Here is a 15134-nt window from a genome sequence, read left to right as displayed (position 1 = left end):
GTTTATTGGGCTCTAACACCATTGTAAGTAGAGGAACATCTGTATGGTTTGCTTTTTGGATTAACAAATGTGAAGTGAATTGTGAGTCTTTTTTTTTAAATCATCATTTTACTTACATGTTCACATCTCAAATATACTTCATTCATGCCATCAGCCACAGGGATTAGTAACTTGATTCCAAATTTTCTCCCAGCTACATTCACATCGGGCACAACTTCACAGCCTGAGGACACAAGTCAGTACAAACTCGAGTTCTGAGAAGACTATGATAAATAACAGGCATGAATCTAAAAAGACTTTGAATATTAACCCTTCAGACTTACTTCTCTCTCCTGAAAAATGGCAGAACACGTGATAGCATCAGTTAAAGGAAATAAAATAAGGCAGGAACAATTAACGTGGATAAAGAAAAATGACTTTCATCCAAGTACTAACCAGGCCCAATCCTGCTTAGGTTCTAAAATCAGATAAGATTGGGTACATTTAGGGTTGGTCTGGCTGTAGCCTAAAACATTTTTTTCCCTTAGCCGGGTGCTGGTGGCTCACGCCTGTAATCCTAGCTACTCAGGAGGCTGAGATCTGGGGATCACAGTTCAAAGCTAGCCTGGGTAAGAAAGTCCATGAGACTCTTATCTTCAATAAACCACCAGAAAACTGGAAGTAGCGCTGTGGCTCAAGTGGTAGAGCCTTGAGCTGAAGAGCTGAGGGACAGTGCCCAGGCCCAGAGTTCAGGCCCCATGACCAAAAAAAAAAAAAAAAAAAAAAAAAAAAAAAATCCCTTATGATTTCTTTAGATTAAAAAAAAAATCAACTGAATTCATTTTTCAAGCTGTTAGAACCTGGAGGTTCAAACAAACCCTGATTGTCATGACAGAAAATGAGTACACTGATTGCTTAAATATTTCAAATATGGTTATAGTCCCTTCCAGAGATAAGAATAGATACTCATGTGACACTGAATTAATGTCGCTATTCTTGGATTTATTTAATCAATTAATTAAGCAATATAGGGCTCTGTGCATGCTCAGTACACATTCTGTTGCTGAATCCATTTACCAGCCCAGACATAACTGAATTCAGAAAGCTCCTCAGGACTTGCAATGTCTCATGAACTACATTTAACATACACCAATCACGACAGCTTCATAGACTGGACACACTGGAAAAGAAAGGTCAGCAAAGCCAAGTGCCAGTGGCTAAGCCTGTAATCCTAGCTACTCAGGCGGCTGAGAACTGGGGATGGAGACAGAAATAAGAGACTCATCTCCAATTAACCAGCAAAAAGCTAGAAGGAAGGCATAGCTTGAGTGGTAGAGCACAAGGTCCCAAGTTCAAGCCCCAGTATTGGAACTTGTGTGTGTGCATGTGTGTGTGTGTACATGCGTGTGCACATACAAAAGCCCACTGATGCAGCATTGCACAGATAACCACGTTTAGTAGACCACATCTAAGGTTCTCACTGAAGGAGGATAAAGGAGCTGCCATCCGAGAAGCAGTGATGTACAGAGACTCCTCTGGAAGTAAATATCACTTCGTTTTTTAAAGGAATCTTGCTTCAGTCTGCTTGCCAACTCAAAGCCACAGTGAGATACAGAATGCTCTTACCTCTAAGGTTTAGTTTTTCTACTGGTTCTCCATGTTCAAGTTCCTTATTTTTAAAGTATGCTATAGATGTGTCTTTAAAGACAAACCAGTATTGCTTGAAAGCTTTTAATATTAGCTTCTTGGGCCTGCAAATTAAAGTACAATAAGCATTAAGGTACTAAATCCCACCACCCAGAACTGCAGACACATTATAAAATTTGACATTAAGGTGCTATACAGGTCTTGTGGATAATGTCCATTATTTTTTTTAAAAAAACAGAACACTTTTTGATCTCCCTCCCTCCCTCCTTCCTCCCTTCTTCCCTTTGTCTCTCTCTCTCTCTCTCTCTCTCTCTCTCTCTCTCTCTCTCTCTCTCTCTTCCTCTTCCCCCTTTCATTTTTGGCAGTACTGGGATTTGAACTCAAATCAAAACTGGGTCTTGTTTTGGCTAGGCATTTGCTGTTGTGTAGATCAAATCCACTGAGCTGGATTCTCAGACTGATAATCCATTCCTAAGAGAGAAATAGGGGTACTGCTATGGGATACAAAAATTCATGCCTGGGCCCAGGAGTTAGAGCTCTAATCCACACTCTAGCCCTGCCCCTGCCTTACCCTGGACTTGTGGGCAAAAGAATCCACCTTCCTGGGCCGTGGGTACCACCTTTATGTGATGAGGAAGGTCGCAGTCTGAAATGCGCACACCTTTCATGGAGATGCAGTAAAGTCACCTGTGCGAGGGGCCTCCTATCATGTCTGACCCGACCCAAATGCTCAGTATGTTATGCTGTGCCTGGCAGACCCACAGGACCTGGCACCATGGGGCGTCTCAGCATGTGTTCTTTTTCTTTTCTTTTTTTTTGGGGGGGGTTTCCTCCTTTCCATGTTTTTTTTTTTTAATTGTGAAAATACCGTACAGAGGGGTTACAATTACATGGGCAAGGTAATGAGTACATTTCTTATCAAGCATTGTTGCCTCCTCCTTTGTTTCCACTTTCTATCCCTTCCCATCTCCCCCATGCCCCATGTCCCTGCCAAAGTTGTAAAGTTCGTTTTTTGACATCACGACTTGTACATCTCATTGTTGCAATGGATCCATCTGTATCCCTATGTAAACGATTTGTTTTTTCCCTTCCCCTCCACAAAGTATACCAACATCAAATACAGTGAAAACAGGGGTTATACAGTGGGGGAGGGACATACAAAGCAACAAAGAAATCATCTTATAAATATGTTGGAAACAATTGCAAGAAAGAAAAAACATTTGAATACTTATCTTGGGGTTCATTTTGCCTAACATCAACTTATCTGACATTTCTGCTTGTCTCAGACATATACTACTTATTGCAAATAAGGGAAACCATGTTTCTTTGGGCCTGGCTTACTTCACTTAATATAATTTTTTCCAAGTCTTTCCATTTCCTAACAACTCGGGCAATGCCATTCTTTCTGATGGAGGCATAGAATTCCATTGTGTATATATACCACATTTTCTTGATCCATTCATCTACTGAGGGGCATCTGGGTTGGTTCCATATCTTAGCTATGGTAAATAATTAGCATATTTTCTGGATCTGAAGATAGCTGTTGCCTCTGACAGCACAGGCTCCACATTAAATGATGTAAAAACCAGTGAAAAGTGAGCAGTCTTTTCTACATAATTGTGTCTTAATCATTAAGAGAAGCCACCAGAAAATTCCCAGCAGACCATCTCTATAGCTCATCTCTATCAACTCTACTGCTATTAAAAGATATACATATATATATATGCATATCTATATAATTTTTTGGAGAAGATAGATATCCACCAGTGGTCTCTGTTGTAGTCTGTGATTGACAGGGCTGATGCTCTCCAAAATATGAAATGTGAGTGAGAGCTGGGGAGGGAAGAAGCTACAGATAGGCAGAGAAAAGAAAAATCATGAATTGTGGCTGGGAGCTGGTGTTCATGCCTATAATCCTAGCTACTCAGGAGGATGAGATCTGAGGATCATGGTTCGAAGCCAGGCTAGGCAGAAAAATTCCTGTGAGACTCTTATCTCTATCAAACTACTCAAAAAAGCTGGAAGTGGAACTGGAGCTGTGGCTCAGAGTTCAAGCCCCACCACCAGAACAACAACAAAAAATAGCTGGAAGTGGTGAAGTGGCTCAAGTGGTTGAGTGTTAGCCTTGACCACAAAGAGGTTCAAGGGACAGTGCCTAGGCCCTGAGTTCAAGCCCAGGATGGCGCACACACACACGTACATACACACGTACACACACACACACACACACACGTACACACACACACACACACACACACACACACACACACACACACACACACACCACACCACACCACACCACACCACACACCACACCACAAAACATGAATTGTGTACGATTTCATGGAACAAAATCTAACCTAACTCTGGGGCTAGATTACGGTGTCTCATACCAGGGCAGGCTTTTGCATTCAATAGGACAGACAGCTAGCACCAGTGGCTGTTTCCTGTAATCTCAGCTACTTAGGATGCAGAGACCTAGAGGATTGCACTTCAAAGCCAGACCAGGCAGAAAAGTCCATGAGACTTTATCTCCCATTAGCCAGTAAAAAAGCAGGTCTGGAGGCATGCTTCATATAGAAGAGCACCAGCCAGGGGCTGGGAAGGTGGCTCAGTGGTAGAGCGCTTGCCTTGCATGCCTGAGGCCCTGGGTTCAATTCCTCAGCACCACATAAGCAAAAAGAAAAAAGCCGGAAGTGGCGCTGTGGCTCAAGTGGTAGAGTGCTAGCCTTGAGCTAAAGAGCTGAGGGACAGCGCCCAGGCCCAGAGTTCAGGCCCCACGACTGGACCCCAAAAAAAAAAAAAAAAAAGAAGAGCACCATCCATGAGCAAGAAAGCCAACCAAGAGAGCAAGGCCCTGAGTTCAAGCCCCAGTTTGGGGAGAAAAAAGTATACAGAAGAAGAATGCAAGCTTGGTGTTACCACGCTTCTGTAGAACATCAGTACTAGTCTTTCCTTAGCTAAAAATATATTGTTGTCATCATAAAGAGAAGGGAGAAGGCCATCATATTAAAACAAACATGTGCATAGCTTCGCCCTCAAAACTCCAATACAGGGCTGGGAAAGTGGCTCAGTGGTAGAGCTCTTGCCTTGCATGCTTGAGGCCCTGGGTTCGATTCCTCAGCACCACATAAGCAAAAAGAAAAAAGCCAGAAGTGGTGCTGTGGCTCAAGTGGTAGAGCGCTAGCCTTGAGCTGAAGAGCTGAGGGACAGCGCCCAGGCCCAGAGTTCAGGCCCACGATTGGACCCCCCCCCCAAAAAAAACAAAACAAAAAGAAACAACCTCCAATGCATTATAGGAGAATATTACACTAAATTATAAAGTAAATTTGAAGAACATTGGATGGAGTTCATGTTCCCAAGAATCAGAAAGCTTCTGTACTAAAATAGTATCTATCATGTTCAGAATTGTAATTAATATAATTCTTTGGAAAATGTCTGAAATCTTGAAACTATAATCAAAAGATATAGATAACAAGGTCTTGGTTTAGTCCTGGGTATATAAATCTTTCTCTCTAACATCAGGAATGAAATTCTCCTATAAGATGTCTTTAAGAGTATCCCCAAATCTCAGATTCCTTCTGTGTCCTTCCTGGCTGGAAGCCTGTCTTCCAGACTATTTCCAATTCATCCATAAAGCAAATAATTATTATTAACCAATAATGACTGGTCTATTCTGAGCTCCAGAGGTTGGGCAGGTGGCTTGGGGGAAGTAAAGATGTTGTCTGGCTGGGAAATGATTTACTGAACAACCAGACTGTCTTCTATCCTTACGGATCTCACAATTTAAAGAGAGAAGCACACAAAATAAGTAGAATTCAATGGAACATGGCAACGCCTGTAAGAAGGGAGTTCTCTGAAGGGGCAGTATTTTAGCTGAGAATGCAGGATGAGTTATGAATTTCTTGGAAGAACAAGAAATAGTCATTTCAGAAGTGGTGATTGCCCCTGCTGAGTACAGGGTGTGTCAGAGCTGGGCACCTTATTCAGAGGAGTTAAACATTTCTTAAAGACCTTCCTGGGGCTGCGCCCTGTACAGTCATGGAGATGGGGGGGCGGAGTTTGTGCAGCTGCAGTATTTCCATGAGAAGAGTACAAGAGCAACAGGAAAAGCAAAAAAGATAGGGTATAGGGTTAACGTGGGTCTTTGAATGCCTTGCTGAAGAGCTGGACTTTATTTTCTAGAAGGAGAGTTCAGAGTCTCTGGCACTCATCAGAACAGAAAGGGAATTTGTTAAGAGATGGCTGAGACCCAGACATTCAAAGCCAGCAGGTACGTGTTAGGACCTGGACACCAAGCTGGCTCCCCATGGCAGTAACAATTGGCCTAGACCAGGAATTCTCAAATTCTCACACTTGAAATGGACACACTGTGTGTGTGTGTGTTACTAAGGCTTGAACTCAGGGTCTGGGTGTTAACCCTTAGCTTTTTTTCACTCAAGGCTGGCACTTGTGCCAGGTCATCCAGCGTGTGTGTGTGTGTGTGTGTGTGTGTGTGTGTGTGTGTGTGTGTGTGTGTGTTGAAGCTAGGATTCACATTGCCTGTCTTATGCTGAAGCCCATGGTGTTTCCATTGAACTATGAACTTGCCTAATGAATATGCAATCATAGCCAATACTGGTCTCTTCCTCTGAGGAACTACTTTTCTCCTTCAAGATTACTTACCTAAATAATTTCAGATTATCTGCAAGTTTAGGGATATCAGTAATGTCCTCCTAAGGAAAAAAATAGCATTTAGTAAGCAGAAATTTCATAGACAGGACTTATATATTATGCTGGTACCACCCAATAGGGTAGCCACTTACTGGATGTAGTTTTGCAATTGTTTTTTTTCTTTTTTGGGGGTTGGTGGTGGTGGTCATGGTGGTGGTGAGCAGTTTGAACTTGGGGCCTGGACACTGTTCCTTAGCTTTTTCAGTCAAAGCTAGTGTTCTACCATTCAACCCACAGTTCCATTTCCATCTTTTTGGTGGTTAATTGGAGATAGAAGTCTTAGGGAGTTTCCTACCTGGGCTGGCTTTGAACTGTGACCCTTAGATCTCATACTCTTGAGTAGGTAGCATTACAGGTATAAGTCCCCACCTCCCAGATTAGTTTTGCAATTGTAGTAAATTCAAATGAAATAAAATGAGAATATTAGTTCCTTAGTCATAGTGGTCTCATTTCTACTAGTTCCTTTTGTGGGAGGAGAGGGCTGGGATGGAATGGGGAACACAGGAGTTCTTGGGTATAAAGTTCTGTTTCTTAATTTTGGAATGTAACTTAGGTGATAATTTAATACTGATTAGTATATTTACCTGTTTTTCATTTTTCTGTATGTCATACAGGCACATGCCTATAATCCTAGCTACTGGGGAGGGTAAGGTTTGAGGATCAGGGTTCAAAGACAGTGAGTCCATGAGACTCTTGTGTCCAACTAATCACATAACAAGCCAGAAGTGGAGCTGTGGCAAGTGGTACAGCATTGGCTTTGAACAAAAGAAGCTCAGAGGCAGTGCCCAGGCTCTGAGTTAAAGCCCCAGAATGAACACCAAAGAAAAGAACAAAAACAAAAACCAAAAACCCCACCAACATCCTCTGTTCCTACCATTCAAGCAGAAAGTCTGAATTTAAAATGATGACTTTCATGCACAAACAGAATTCTTCTTTAAGAAAAATGTAACCAGCCATATCTAGGTCACTGATTAAACCCTACAGGAGCTTGCCTGTTCAAAGTTCATTTGGGGAAAGGAGAATGGGCTGGTGCTTGTGTTCAAACTGAGAAGTCTATTGTTTAGTGGCACATTAAAAAGTATTGAAGGAAGAAGGCAGGACTTCCCATGTATAATAGGAAGGATCCAATTCTTGTTCTATTTACTTAATGGTCAGAGTAGCTGCAATTTCCTGGGGTCCATGTCTCTGACAACTGAGATAGAGCACTGTGTGCTGTGTCTCCATAGGCTCTTGGCATTTAGCTTGAATCAAATATTTGTTCTTATATGAAACTAATTTCCTATTTTAAGGCATTTAATGAAAAGAGAACCTACAGTGAACACAGAAGAATGTAGTGACTTGTTTTTATCTGTCAGCACTGTTCGGATCCGGTTACAATGGGCCCACCTTAAATGTGACTAGACGAATAATTATGCCTACCATGGATGAAGCATCAGAGTGTCACTCAATGAATGAATCAAACAGGAGGGGAATTCCAATTTCTCATGCTGCTGTACAGCCATATTTTATGGATAAGGAGCAAAGGGTGATGAGTTTTTTTTTTTTTTTTGTGGCATTTGGGCTAGAACCTAGGATCTTGTACATGTTAAGCAAGTACTCTACCACTTGAGTCACCACATTGCCCCCTACTGCCCCCCCCAAGTTTTCTATTAAATTTTTTTAAAATTTTGATATTGGTGGGCTGGTCCTCAAACTTTCCATCCACCTGCTGCTTCCTCCTGAGTAGCACACATTACTACACTTGGCTTGATGAACCAGTTATTTTTCTTTATCTTCTACTGGAAGGTTTTTGTTTATCTATTTCCTGAAGTCAGAAAGGTTCAGGAATGCTGAACCACAAGACCCTAGAAAAAGGTCCCCACTTCCATAACTTTGCCCAGTGGAAATCTATGACCAGGTAAATAGATTTTCTTTGTTCTTACAGCAGCCCCATGCCATAGACAAGAGAGTTCTTTCTAGATGTAAGGAATCAGTTCCAATTTCTATGCTAGTGAAGTGGAGATCATAGCAGTCTTTCTCATAGTACCATTCCAACTTGTCCCCAGGAAGAAATAAAATACAAAAAGTATTGTTAGGGTTAGGGCTAGGACTCAAGAGGGAGAGAGCTATTCTAGCAAGTGTGAGGCCCTGAGTTCAAATATCAATACTGCCCCAAAGAGACAAACAAGCAAGCAAACCTCCTCAAAGTACTGTTATTAGTTGTGATGAAAATATCCTATGGTCCCTTGCTGAGATAATCTGAGAAAAAATTAGTTCTTGCTAAGTTTAAGCTTGTCACTTGAAGATCATGTTTTCTCTTTTCCAAATCAGATGAAATAGCCCCTTCCCTCCTAATTTCTTTCTTTCTCTCTCTCTCCCCCTCTCTCTTTCTTTCTCTCATTCCTTCTTTCCCTCTTTCTCTTTCTTCTTTCTCTCCCTCCCTCCCTCCCTCTCTCCCTCCCTCCCTTCCTTCCTCTCTTCCCTTCCTTCCTTCCTTCCCTTCCTTCCTTCCTTCCTTCCTTCCTTCCTTCCTTCCTTCCTTCCTTCCTTCCTTCCTTCCTTCCTTCCTTCCTTTCTTTCTTTCTTTCTTTCTTTCTTTCTTTCTTTCTTTCTCTTCTCTCTTTCTCTCTTTCTCCCTGACTAGTCCTGGGGTTTGAACTTAAGACCTGGGTGCTGTCCCTGAGCCTCTATGTGTTCAAGGCTAGCGCTCTACCACTTGAGTCACTGTACCACATCTGGCTTTTTTGGAGTAGTTTATTGGAGCTAAGAATCTTACAGACTTTCCTGCCTGGGCTGGCTTTGAATCACAATCCTCAGATCTCAGCCTCCTGAGTAGCTAGGATAGGCGTGAGCCACTGGTGCCTGGCTTATAGCCTCTTTTTTCTAATTTTACAAAGCTCATCTATGTTTGTCCATCAGAACAAAGCCACCATTCTGAGTGAACAGGAGAGTTCATACCAAAGTGGTGTCTGCTTTTCCACCTTCAAGAGTCACTTCCAAATTAGACAGTGCTGCTTCGACTTCATCGACCTCAGACTCGTGTGCACAATCCTGGATGTCAGCAGACAAGGACAGCTTGCTGATATGGTACTACAATTAGAGATGTTTAAGAAACGTTATCACAACAAATAGGTCCATAAGCCATTTGCTTTTCTTTGGAGAGAGTTCTCCTGGCATCCCCAACATCTCCTGAAAAGCGGACCCTTGCCTGTGGCAGGTCAATGACATTTCCACCTGACTACTTGGCCCACAAAGTCTTTACTTAGTCATGTTCATACTTGGTTTGTCCTCATCACTGGGCACTGTTGGCTCAAGCTTGAAATCCTAGCTACTCTGGAGGCTGGGATCTGAGAATTGTGGTTCAAAGTTAGCCTAGAAAAGTCTGACATTCTTATCTCCAATTAACCACCGAAAACAGTGGAGGTGGAATCATAGCTCAAGTGGTACAGTGCTAGTTTTGAGCTAAAAAGCTCAGGGATAGCACATAGTCCATGAGAATGCAAGCCTCAGAGCACACACACACACACACACACACGCACACACGCACACACACACACACACGCACGCACATGCACACACGCACGCACACACACGCACGCACACACGCACGCACACGCACGCACACGCACACACACACACACACAGACTTGCACAACAGATACCTTACCTAGGATTTGCACCTGTGCAGATTAGTATTTTCAATTTAAATGTATTCTCTTTGAGTTCATTAATTTCAGCAAAGATGCAAACAGCATAAAGAATACAAAACTTTCATCAGCACTTGGTTTGTCATAGAGTCCCCATACCTGTAGCGCCGCAAAGATCATCATTTCTTCCTCCGTGCAGTCAATTTCTTCCAGGAGAACTGCCCACCTGGCCTGTTCATAGAGCTGGTTTATACGGACAGCATCGTACTAGAGAAAGAGACAGTGTTGAATATGAGTGTATGCATATGTGTGTGTGTATGTGTGTGTGTGCATGTATGTGGTGGGTACATTTATAGCACAAAGACTCTAGAACTCTCCAGGCCATTTTCTTTTTTTGGGGGGGGTCTGGTTGTGGGCCCTGAACTCTGGGCCTGGGCGCTGTCCCTCAGCTCTTTAGCTCAAGGCTAGCGCTCTACCACTTGAGCCACAGTGCCACTTCCGGCTTTTTTCTTTTTGTTAATGTGGTGCTGAGGAATCGAACCCAGGGCCTCATGCATTCACGGCAAGCACTCTACCACTGAGCCACCTTCCCAGCCCCAGGCCATTTTCTATGAATCAGGTGCACTATATTTTCATTTAGAAAACTGGGTGGACATTTTATCTTTCCATTGCCACAGTGTCCCACTGCATTCAGTATTTTCTGGAGCTTCTTCAAAGGGGCAAGTTGACCCTTCTCAGTGTTGTCAATGCTGTGGGGTAAGAAAGACATGTGCAGAAATGAGTGGGTGGAATTCAGGGGGTGGGAATCGTGACTCTTAAAAAAGTCTTCAGATTTTAAAAATTTTTTGTTTTTGACTTTGCTGGTGCAAAGTCAACACCTTTGGCTGGCTCGGCTTTTTCCAAAATGAAACAAGAACAAACATCAGAACAGGTATAGCATCACTATTCCTGGTGGCCCCAAACTGTTAACAATCCAATGTCCCTCACTGAGCTGGCAGATGAATAATGAAATGTGGCCCTGCTATACAACGGGGTGCTACTTGACAAGAAGAGGGAGGACACCGCTGATACAGACAAGTACGCAGAGCCTCAGATGCATGCCTGATGAAGAATCCAGACACAGAGGATGACAGCCTGTATGGATCATCTGCAGGAAATTTCTAGACAAGGCAAACTTTGAGACAGAAGGCAGATGGCTGGGCCTGGGTAAGCACACTGGTTGGGTGACTGGCCAAAAATATGTTTGAAGGATCTATTTTGGAAATCTTGTTGTTCTAGTGTATAAACATGTATTAAATGACACTTTTTATACTTACAGTAGTATATAAATTATAGGTCAATCAGACTGGACAGCTAAAAACACCTCATGCATGATGTTCATGAAACTATCTTCTTGAGTCTTTGAGACACATAGAGAGAGAAAAAGGAAGAAGAATGAGAAGGAGAAGGAGGGGGATGGAGAGGGAGGGAGGAAAGGAAACAGGAGGAAGAGAGGAGAGGAAGAGAGAGGAGGAAAGAGGAGAGGGAGAGAAAGAGGTAAGAAGAGAGGGAGGGAAAAGCGTTCATATAGATGGATTGTTTTTAATAATAATGTAGTATGGACATGACATAATATAGTTAACCAGGTCTCTTCTGATAGACATTAAGCAGTTTCCCATCTTTTCCTGCAACAAATAATGTAACAATAACTTTCCTTGTATACATATATACTTTTATGGTGCTGAGGACCAAACTCAGGGCTTTGTACTTGCTAGGCAAGTGTTCTTCCACTGTTCTGAATCCCAACTCCTGGAAACATAGTTCTGATAGATATTGCTATGTTGCCTTTCATAGAGGACACTGTAATGTGCATTGACTTAGAATCAAAGTATGAGAACAGCCACCAAATCTTACTTGATTCCATTCTTTAAGGAACACATATTATCCTACCCACTTTGAAAAAGGCTTTTGTTACTAAACTTCAGTGTAACTGTTTCATTCTGCGCTCTTATGTTTTCAGTATGTTAATTTTGAAAACATTAGTGTCTTACAGTTTGAGTCCCAGTACCTGGTTTAATTCTTGGTTTATCAGTCATTATTATAATTAATATAATAATATATACTATTATAATATAATCATATAATACTAATTACAATCAAGTAAGAAATACTGCTGTGGACAAGAAAAGAATCTGGACTAAAGGTTGGCAAGGCAAGATTCACGGACAAGTGGCCTGCAGTAAATGGAGAAGATCAACACACACAGTCAGCACAGGGACAATGCAATGAGGTTGTTCTGCAGTTGTTCAGAGGACCCTTCACTCTGTTTACAACAGGACACATGCCAGGACATGTGTCTGGATGAGCACAAAGACCCAGAGAGATTCCTGATAACTCAGGGACAGCTTAGCTTGGGTGCTTGGAAGAGAAAGGTAGAAGCTCAGAGGCCAATGCACATGGATTAGTCTAATGGGTACAGACCAAAAGATCACTCAAGTTATCATTAATTTTGATAAGCAAATGACTCAGTTTTACATACAGCTCGCGGCATCCACCTTAAGAAAGAGATAAGAGGGGAAATAAAGCAAAACCAGAAGAAAAAGTTTCTTACTTTAGGATTCAAGTCGAAGAAAGTGTAGTATTTAAATCGTAGCAGCAGTCGCTCATCTTCCTGGATGCCTTGTTCCATAAGGGAGCGTGAGGAATCCAGCCAACTAGAGAATGACACAGTGGGGTTTCAAAGCCGGGCAAGCAGTTTTTTTTTTTTTGTTGTTGTTGGTTGGTTGGTTGTGGGGCTTGAACTCTAGGCCTGGGCTGGACGCTATCCCTGAGCTCTTCAGCTCAAGGCAAGCACTCTACCACTTGAGCCACAGTGCCAATTCCTGTTTTCTGGTGGTTAATTAGAGATAAGAGTCTCATGGGCTTTCCTGCCTGAACTGGCTTTGAACTGTGATCCTCAGATCTCAGCCTCCTGAATAGCTAGGATTACAAGCATAAGCCACCGGTGCCTGGCTCATCAGTTCTTATACAAGCCCATTATGTTATGTTATAGATTGCATTATATATGTCTATATGTATCCATGTATCCATCCATCCATCCATCCATCCATCCATCCATCCATCCATCCATCCATCCATCTCTATCTGTTTATCTATCCAGCCATCCTCGATCAAAGGCAGAGTAAATGATATCAAAACTAGTAAGCAGGGCTGGGAAGGTGGCTCAGTGGTAGAGCACTTGCCTTGCATGCCCGAGGCCCTGGGTTCGATTCCTCAGCACCACATAAGCAAAAAGAAAAAAGCCAGAAGTGGCACTGTGGCTCAAGTGGTAGAGTGCTAGCCTTGAGCTGAAAAGCTAAGGGACAGCACTCAGACCCAGAGTTCAGGCCCCATGACCGGACCCAACAACAACAACAACAACAACAACAACAACAAAAAACTAGTAAGCACACAATGATATCTTACATTTTCATCTTGTTTGGTAGTTTTTAAGGTGAAATAGAAGAGGGTATAGAATACGTAGAATATATAATTATATCAGGTTAAGATAAAATAGAATAATAATAAATAGAACGTTCTCAGGTCAGGGATACAGATCAGGGGAGAATGCTCACTTCATACATTCAAGGCTGTGAGTTTGATAATAAGCAAATGAAATCATACATTAAATGGTCATTAGACAACAAGAATATTATGTATTCTTCTTGACACATTAAAATAATCCACCGAAGGACAGAAGGAACCATAGAATGTTATTATTATGTCAAGTATTTTTTTTTGCCTCATTATATAGTTTAGAATGTCTTCAAACTTGAAAGCCTCCTGTTTTGGTCTTCCATGTGCTGGGTTTACAGGTGTGTGCCACAACATCTGGTGTGAGTTCCAAATTTAAGTTTAAATAGTCCCATGTGGCTAGTGGATCTTATACTGAATGCTATAATTTTAGAATTCAGGTAATGGTGAAGGGTAGAAACTAAAAGCCAATAACAAAATGATAAAGAGATGGCTGTGGCATAATACCACAGGACAAAAAGTGGCTTGAAGCTCTGTGTTGGTGGCTCACGCCTGTAATCCTAGCTACTCAGGACACTGAGATCTAAGGACCATGGTTCAAAGCCAGACTGGGCAGGAAAGTCCATGAGACTTTTATGTTCAAATAACGAGCAACAAGTTGGAAGCAGAGGTATGGTTCAGGTGTTAGAGTGCTAACCTTGAGTGAAAAAGCTAAGAGACAGCACCTTGAGTTCAAGCCCCAGTACTTAAAAAGTACTATGTAGAGTAACTATATGAGTCAGGATGATGAGAAGTTAGTTACACAAAGGTAGAGGTCTTGTCTGTGTCTGCAGCTCCCAGTATTGGCGCGCGCATGCGCGCACACACACACACACACACACACACACACACACACACACACACACACACACACACACACACACACACACACACACACACACACACACACACACACACACACACACACACACACACACACACACACACACACACACACACACACACACACACACACACAGCTCCATTCAGGTTCTTTTGGGGAACAAGAATGACCAAGATATAGCATACATCCTGGCTATAAGTCAGCTCTGGTTTTTGCTAACTAAGTCTCCAGGCCTATTAACTTAAAAGAGTCCCCATCTCCATGGCAACTCTCTATGTCAGACAGAAGCAAAATGGAGTCCCATCCTTACCCTGCATTCAGCTTGGCTTTATCGATCAGAGTCCGGGGCTGGTACCTGTCAGCCAGTGCTTCCGGTGACTGAGGAGGCTGGCTGAAGGCCAGGATGTTGCAGTTTTGCTCTGTCAAGGGGCTATCACTGAACCATGTCATGGTGGATGACGCCGGTGTCCCATTGATGGGGTCATAGGTGGGAGTCATGGTCTTACTGTATAAGCCAGGACTTACTGCAAGTAAAGGAACACTCAGATTCGTAGTTATATACTATACATATTAATTAATATTCAGTGTATGGATATGTTAACTAATTTTAGTGCTGGTACTAGGGCTTGAACTAGGGCTTTGTGCTCTTCCTTGGCTTTTTCACTCAAGGCGGACACTCTACCACTTGAGCCATCCTGCCATTTGCATAGAGTAGGACTCTTTATGGGAGGGGGAGTCCATTCCTTGCACCAAAATGAATTTTGACTTTAAAAGTACTATGTAGACTAACCATA

At 42.4% G+C, this 15134-nt stretch overlaps 1 protein-coding gene across 2 annotated transcripts in view; it reads right to left on the bottom strand.

Annotated features, from left to right (window-relative positions):
* Positions 1-15134, bottom strand: part of Fermt1 (FERM domain containing kindlin 1) — a 42598-nt gene that overhangs the window by 10921 nt on the left and 16543 nt on the right. For both annotated transcript variants that reach the window (XM_070006774.1, XM_070006773.1), the window contains exons 5-11: positions 14651-14864; positions 12556-12658; positions 10125-10232; positions 9277-9408; positions 6292-6341; positions 1606-1730; positions 117-223 (exon numbers count right to left, since the gene is read on the bottom strand). In XM_070006774.1, coding sequence (XP_069862875.1) covers positions 117-223; positions 1606-1730; positions 6292-6341; positions 9277-9408; positions 10125-10232; positions 12556-12658; positions 14651-14864 — 839 coding nt within the window. The remainder of the gene's footprint in view (positions 1-116; positions 224-1605; positions 1731-6291; positions 6342-9276; positions 9409-10124; positions 10233-12555; positions 12659-14650; positions 14865-15134) is intronic.

The sequence above is a fragment of the Dipodomys merriami genome, unplaced genomic scaffold (genome assembly GCF_024711535.1).
Source record: "Dipodomys merriami isolate MVZ:Mamm:240054 unplaced genomic scaffold, mDipMer1.0.p SCAF_7, whole genome shotgun sequence".
Classification (NCBI taxonomy): Eukaryota; Metazoa; Chordata; class Mammalia; order Rodentia; family Heteromyidae; genus Dipodomys; species Dipodomys merriami.
This window is presented reverse-complemented; position numbering and strand designations above follow the sequence as displayed.